At 46.3% G+C, this 7711-nt stretch overlaps 1 protein-coding gene across 1 annotated transcript in view; it reads right to left on the bottom strand.

Moving 5' to 3' along the window:
* The window catches only part of WWC1 (WW and C2 domain containing 1), a 189512-nt gene that overhangs the window by 16313 nt on the left and 165488 nt on the right, over positions 1-7711 (bottom strand). Inside the window, exons 18-19 of the mRNA XM_037740631.1 lie at positions 4812-4941; positions 2998-3162 (exon numbers count right to left, since the gene is read on the bottom strand). Of these exons, the coding sequence (XP_037596559.1) occupies positions 2998-3162; positions 4812-4941 (295 nt within the window). The remainder of the gene's footprint in view (positions 1-2997; positions 3163-4811; positions 4942-7711) is intronic.

Genomic DNA, 7711 nt, shown 5'->3' with positions numbered 1-7711 from the left:
CTGTCTCAAAAAAAAAAAAAAAAAAAGAAAAAGAAAAAAAGTAAATCCCTTTAAACAGAGAACCAGAATTTTACAGTAAACACTGGGGAAAAATGCTTGAGCCTTGAGTCTATAGGTGGAAAAGATAAACATTTCACCAAAGTTATTCTATTTTATAGTTCCCATTTAACAGAATTACAACCACATTCTAATCCTGATGAAAATGAACGAATGAAACACAATTTTTTTTTCTGTGGTTTTTCTAATGAGCGACATTCTTCTCTTTATGTTTGATTGATACTGTGTGTTCATAATGGCAGTAATTTTCCAAAAAAAGGTGGGGAGCTTATTCATTGTCTTAAGGGCTTTTCTAAATCATTTAAATTATTAATGTTTTTTTTGGAACAGAGTTTCGCTCTTGTTGCCCAGGCTGGAGTGCGATGGTGCGATCTCAGCTCACTGCAACCTCTACCTCCCAGGTTCAAGTGATTTTCCTGCCTCAGCCTCCCAAATAGCTGGGATTACAGGCATGCGCCACCACGCCTGACTAATTTTGTATTTTTAGTAGAGAAGCACCGATTGGATTTTTCTCTGCTGCAGCTGTGAGCCAGCTTAATTGCAGCATCTTCTCTACCTGTGATTTAGGAAGCCCAACATCACATTCAGTGACTTCAGGAAATCCTGTACCTTGTGCAAAATACGAAGCCAACATGACAAGCCTGCATTATCTTTTCAGATGCTTACAAGTTCAAACAATTAGCTAGAGATCTACCACAGAAGGGAGAGGTTTATGTTGCTCCTGGGAGGCACTGCAAGGAGTGTTTTCATGGGGACTCATTTGATAAGTAGCCAGTCATTAGCAACATTTTCACATTATAAAGAAATGAGCTTCCCTACTCAATCTTATATAATTGCAGGCCTTGAACACAGAATATGCAGATAATGAGATCCGTCCCTTCCTCTCCCCTTCCCTCCATAATAATAATCAGGTAAGTGGCAGGCAGAGGACGAAGTATGTTCTCCATAGGCCTTCTGTGATAACTTATTGGGACATTAGGCAGGAAGATTCTGTTGAGCTATTATTCACTGGCTGTATATGGTGTGGAGGAAGGAAGGACACTGATATTACTGGAACCCAGGAAGCAGGTAAGGGAGGCACATGTCTTATCTGTGCCATCCCATGGAAGGTCAGGAGCAAGGACTGGTTCTGTAGCTCCAGCAAAGGCATGATCCTTCAGACTCAGTAAGCACTCAGACCTCCCATGCAGGGGAGTCTGAATGAATGAAGGAAGGTGGGCTGGCCTAGAAAGGGAAAGGAGTAGGGGAACTGGAAAGCAAGGAAAGTAAGGCTATGAAGGAAAAAAAGCCACTGCAGGGCTTGTACTTCCTCTGGGGTCTACAGGAGCTGGTGGGGAAATGGAAGAGGTAAAGAGGGCCAGATAGAGCCTGGAGTGGACTGGAAAGCTCCCCACCTCCATCACCTAAGGGCAATTGCCCCACCTCAGTGCTAGCCAATTGCAGCCAATGTGTGTGGTCTGTGGTGACATACAGTCTCTTTTTTCCAAGAAGAACTGGGATTTTATGTCAAATTCCTATTTTATTTTATTTCATTTTTTTAAGATGGAGTTTTGCTCTTGTCACCCAGGCCAGAGTGCAATGGCGTGATCTCAGCTCACTGCAACCTCTGCCTCCTGGATTGAAGGATTCTCCTGCCTCAGCCTCCCAAGTATCTGGGATTGCAAACATGTGCCACACACCCGGCTAATATTTTTTATTTTTAAATATTATACATTACATTTTTAAATATTATACATATAAATACAGAGTTTCGCCATGTGGGACATGCTGGTCTCAAACTGCTGGCCTCAAGTGATCCACCCACCTCAGCCTCCCAAACTGCTTGGATTACAGGCATGATCCACTGCGCCCAGCTTTATTTTTGTTTTAATTGCCTTTTAAGTTAAAATAATTTTTTTTTAAAGAAAGGTTCTTACTCTATTGCCCAGGCTGGAGTGCTGTGGTGCAATCATGGCTCACTGCAGCGTTGGACTCCTGGGCTCAAGTAATTCTCCTGCCTCAGCCTCCCCACTAGATGGGACTATAAGTGCATGCCACCATGCCCAGCTAATTTTTAATTTTTTCATAGGTGGAGATGGTCTCACGATGTTGACCACACTGGTTTTAAACTCCTGGCCTCAGTGACCCTCCTGCCTCAGCTTCCCAAAGTGCTGGGATTATAGGTGTGAGCCACTGCATCTGGCCACCTTTTAAAAAAGTTTTACATGTTAGGCCAGGCACGGTGGCTGAAGCCTGTTATCCTAGCACTTTGGGAGGCCGAGGCAGACGGATCACGAGGTCAGGAGTTTGAGACCAACCTGACCAACATGGTAAAACCCTATCTCTACTAGAAATATAAAAAAAACAAATTAGCTGACTGTGGTGGCAGGCACCTGTAATCCCAGTTACTTGGGAGGCTGAGGCAGGAGAATCGCTTGAACTGGGGAGGCAACAGAGGGAGACTCCGTCTTAAGAAAAAAAAGTTTCAAATGTTAGTAACAGGTTCAATTAAAAAATAAACTGGCAGCAACAGGTTCAATTAAAAAAAAAACAAACTGGTAGCCAAGTAATAGAGGTCTGCTGTAATTTTGCAGCCTCAGGCTGTACATCAGAACTGCCCTGGAGGTGGGAAAGAAATGCCCGTGTATCTCGAGGATATTGAGGGGTCCCCCTCTGATCTCAGCACATGGTTGTAGGAGGATAGGCCAGAGTGTGAACACGGAGGAAGTGAGTTGGTTGGAATTATAATAACATTGAACAAGTCCTAACTACCAAGCCTTTTCTATTGCTTATCTACGACAATCCTATAAAGTAGGCCTGTGAACTTTACCTGAGTCAACTGAAGTGTTTAACATGCCCAAAGTCACCCCAAAACTTGAGAGTAATGGGCTTTGCACTCAGCCCTGTGTGAGGCTCTCGGCTACCATGAGGGGAGGAGAAGGGGGACGCACCCTCACTTACCCGGCACACGTACTGGCTCTGGGGTCCCGGGGAGAAGGTCTTAGAGCGGATGATGGTGCTCCCTCGAAGAAATGGCCCCGGGGACGGGGTGCCCACCCTCCGGTCCTTGGGTCGCACCACTGTGGGGGATGGGGCCGGGGTCTCGGTGTTGGTCTCTTTGTCCACCTGAGGAAGAAGTCACACCTTGAAGCCACCAGTGTCCAGAGCCTCGGCTACCCACCAGAGACCACTCAGCTGCCCCTCCTCCATCCTGCCAGCTCACCTTTCCCCACAGACACAACCAGGACTTCCTCGGCATTAGCCCTGTTAGATGAGCTCAGCCTGGTGCAGCCAGGACAGTACCCAAGGCCCGGAGTGCCAAACCCCCACCCCTGTGGCACATGTGGTTGGGGGCTGGTGGGAGCACACTCAGTACATCAGAGGCAGATGACTTCATCCCTCTTAAGCTTCCATTTTCTCATCTCTAAAATGGGCACAATAATGCCAACCTTGCAGATAGGCTCTAAACATGTATTTCCTTATGTGGGTCTTCACGTCACACTCACAAAACTTTTAAACCAGGCCGGGTATGGTGGCTCACGCCTGTAATCCCAGCACTTTGGGAGGCTAAGGTGGGCGGATCATTAGGTCAGGAGTTCGAGACCAGCCTGGCCAACATGGTAAAACCCCATCTCTACTAAAAATGCAAAAATTAGCCAGGCGTGGTGGTGTGCACCTATAATCCCGGCTACTCGGGAGGCTGAGGAAGGAGAATTGCTTGGACCCAGGAGGTGGAGGTTGTAGTGAGCTGAGACTGAACCTTTTCACTCCAGCCTGGGCAACAGAATGAGGCTCTGTCTCAAAAAAAAATAAATAAATTTTAAAAAAATAAATAAATAAAACACACACAAAAAACTTATAAACCAAGCACATTTTGAAAAACCACATGCAAGGCTTCCACAGCCCTGGCAAAGAACTATCGTTGCTTTCATCGAATTCTGAAGGCAATCAGCAAGTCTTGTTTTTAAAACCAACCCATCAGGTTTTTTACTGCCCGTGCACACAGTAGTCGTCAGGAAAAGATAAACAAAAACACCTATATGCAGGACCTTTGTCAGCCAAAATAGTGCCTTTATATAATTTTTAAAGAGTGCACCCCCTCTGGCTGGAGAAATTGCAAAATGACGCCCCCTTGGTGTGGAGGAGTTAGAACGAGGGCCCAGGTTCTACTGCACCTGCCGTGGTCAGGTACCTTAGTGCGGTGCTCCAGCTGCAGCCTCGCTCAAACACAGCCGGTGCTCTAGCTCCAGGAGTCCTGGAGCCAGCTGTCTATGGGGAGTGAATCCTGCTATAACATGTAACCCTAGTGCAATAGGGAAGCAGGGAGCAATGGGAGTCTGGCCTTTTTCCTATCGCACTGTGCGCAGACACACATGAAGAAATACATTTTTAGAGCCTATCTGCAAGGTTGGTATTACTGTGCCCATTTTAGACATGAGAAAATAGAGGCTTAAGAGGGATGAAGTCATCTGCCTAAGACTACACAGCCAGGGAGTGGCAGAGCCAGAATCTGAACCCAAACCCATCTGACTGCAAGGCTTGAGGTCTGTCCAGAGAAGGCAGGGAAAGTGAAGAGGGCAGAAGAAAAGAGATGGGTGAGTTGGCCTCTCCTGGTTTACTCTCACCGGAATGATCCAAAGGTCACTCCATTGCAAGGGCTTATGCCCTGATGCTGGAGGCCAAGATTTAGTTCTGAGCCTTTTCTGACTGCTCCTGCGCAAGGATTGAAGGCTCCTTCCCCACGACAGCCCTTCCATGCCCCCAGATCTTCCTACCTTTAATGCTGCGTACCCATCCATATCAGGTGAGGCTTTCTCAGTGAAAACGTCCTCTTCTCCCTCCTCCTCCTCCACCTCCTCCTCTTCCTCAGCCACTGCCTCATTTTCGCTGGTCTCCTCGTACCTCCTGTGATGACAAAGCACTTTGGTTACCCACCCAGAAGCTGTTCTGCCTCTGTTCACCTGCCTTTAAATACATCCAGGGCAGGGCTTCCAATCCTTCTGATGATTGAGGACACATTAGAAATTTTTTGGGGGGCTGGGAGCAGTGGCTCACACCTGTAATCCCAGAACTTTGGGAGGCCAAGGCAGGCATATCACCTGAGGTCAGGAGTTCAAAACCAGCCTGGCCAACATGGTGAAATCCCATCTCTACTAAAAATATAAAAATTAGCCAGGCATGGTGGTGCGCACCTGGAATCCCAGCTACTTGGAAGGCTGAGGCAGGAGAATTGCTTGAACCTGGGAGGTAGAGGTTGCAGTGAGCCAAGATCGTGCCACTGCACTCCAGCCTGAGCAACAAGAGTAAAACTCTGTCTCAAAAAAAAAAATTTTTTTTTTTAAGTGAGGCATAATTTGTTTCCAACAAAATGCATTTTAAGTGAATGGTTTGTTTTGGCCAATGTATTCACCTGTGTAACCACTACTGCACTTGAGATGTAGAATGTTCCATTCCCCCCAGAATTCCCTCCTACCTTTCCCAGTTTAATCTCCCTCCAGGCAGCCACCAATAAGCTGTCATTATAGATTAGATTAGATTTTTCTAGAGTTTCATGCAAATGGAATCAGACAATATATGCTGTTTCACCTCCGACTTCTCTGTGTCTGCATAACATTGCTGAAGTTCATCTGCAATGCTCTATGCATCAACGATTCATTCCTTTTTTTTCCTTTGAATCAGAGTCTCGCTTTGTCACGCAGGCTGGAGTGCAGTGGGATCATCTTGGCTCACTGCAGCCTCCACCAATGGGCTCAAGTGATCCTCCTGCCTCAGCCTCCTGAGTTGTTGGGATTACAGGTGTGTGCCATCACATCGGACTAATTTTTCTATTTTTTGTAGAGACAGGGTTTCACCATGTTGCCCAGGCTGGTCTCGAACTCCTGGGTTCAAGCGATCCACACACCTTGGCCCTCCCAAAGTGTTGGGATTATAGGCATGAGCCACTGCGCCCAGACAGTTCACTCCTTTTTATCATTAATATTCCATTGGATGGATATATTATAACATATTTAGATCTATTCACCTGCTTTTAAATGCACCCAGGGTAGGACTTCCAAACCTCGGAATGAGGCAATGGTGGAGAAAGAGGAGGAGATAGAGGAGGAGGAGGAAGAGGGAGAGAAGGAGAGTTTAGTTGATGAACATTTGGATTATTTACATTTCTGAGCAAATATGAATAAAGCTTCTTGTACATTCCTGTACAAGTCTATGTATGGATATAGATTTTAATTTCCGTTGGATGTTGGTAGGGTTGCTAAAATAAAATACTATATACTAGGTGGTTTAAACAAAGGAAATTGCTTTCTGGCAGTTCTGGAGGCTGGAAATCCATGCTCAAGGTGTCGGCAGGTTTGGTTTTACCTCAGGCCTCTCCCCTTGCCTTCTCGCCGTGTGCTCACACTGTGTTTCCTCTGTGCATGTGCATCCCTGGTGTCTCTCTGTGTGTCCACATATCCTCGAATGAGGTCCCATCCCAACTTTAATGGCCTCATGCTAACTTAACTACCTCTTTAAAAGCTGTATCTCCACATACAGTCACATTCTGAGGTACTGAGGGTTAGGGCATCGATGTATGAATTTTGAGGGGACACAAATCAGCCCCTAACAGATAACAGAATTACTGGGTCATATAGTAAGTATAAATTTACCCTTTTAAGACACAGACAGGCTGGGCGCGGTGGCTCACACCTGTAATCCCAGCACTTTGGGAGGCCGAGGCAGGTGGATCACCTGAGGTTAGGAGTTCAAGACCAGCCTGGCCAACATGGTGAAACCCTGTCTCTACAAAAAATACAAAAATTAGCTGGGTGTGGTGACAGGCACCTGTGATCCCTGCTACCTGGGAGGCTGAGGCCAGAGAATCGCTTAAATCCAGGAGTCAGAGGTTGCAGTGAGCCACGATCATACCCCCACACTACAGCCTAGGTGACAGAGTGAGACTGTCTCCAAAAAAAAAAAAAAAAAAAAGATACAGACGAATGGTTTCTTCAAAGTGATTCTGCCATTGTATGTTTCCCCTGAGCAATGTTTTCAGAGTTCTAGTTCCTCACTACACTTGGTGTTGTTTGCTTTATAGTTAGTCACTCTACTGGGTGTGTATTTGAATCTTATTGGGTTTTAATTTGCATTTTCTTCTTCTTTTATCTTTCTTTGTTCTTAGAGACAGGATCTTGCTGTGTCGCCCGGGCTGAGGCTGGAGTGTCATGGCATGATCATAGCTTACTGTCGCCTCGAACTGTTGGGCTCAGGTGATTGATCCTCCCGCCTCAGCCTCCCAAGTAGCTAGTACTACAGGCACATACCACCATGCCTGGCTAATTTTTTAGAGCCTTTGCAGAGATGGGGTTTTATTTTGTTACCCAGGCTGATCTTGAACTCCTGGCCTCAAGAAATCCTCCCGCCTCAGCTTCCCAAAGCGTGAGGATTATAGGTATGAACCACTGAGCCTGGCCTAGTTTGCATTTTCTTGTTGAAAAACTCTTCATGCGTTTATGACCATCTTCTTTGGTGAAGTTTCTGTTAGAATCTCCAGCCCCTTAAAAATCAGGTTGTCAGCCGGGCGCGGTGGCTCAAGCCTGTAATCCCAGCACTTTGGGAGGCCGAGGCGGGTGGATCACGAGGTCAAGAGATCGAGACCATCCTGGTCAACATGGTGAAACCCCGTCTCTACTAAAAA

The sequence above is a fragment of the Cebus imitator genome, unplaced genomic scaffold (assembly GCF_001604975.1).
Source record: "Cebus imitator isolate Cc_AM_T3 unplaced genomic scaffold, Cebus_imitator-1.0 Scaffold86, whole genome shotgun sequence".
Lineage (NCBI taxonomy): Eukaryota > Metazoa > Chordata > Mammalia > Primates > Cebidae > Cebus > Cebus imitator.
This window is presented reverse-complemented; position numbering and strand designations above follow the sequence as displayed.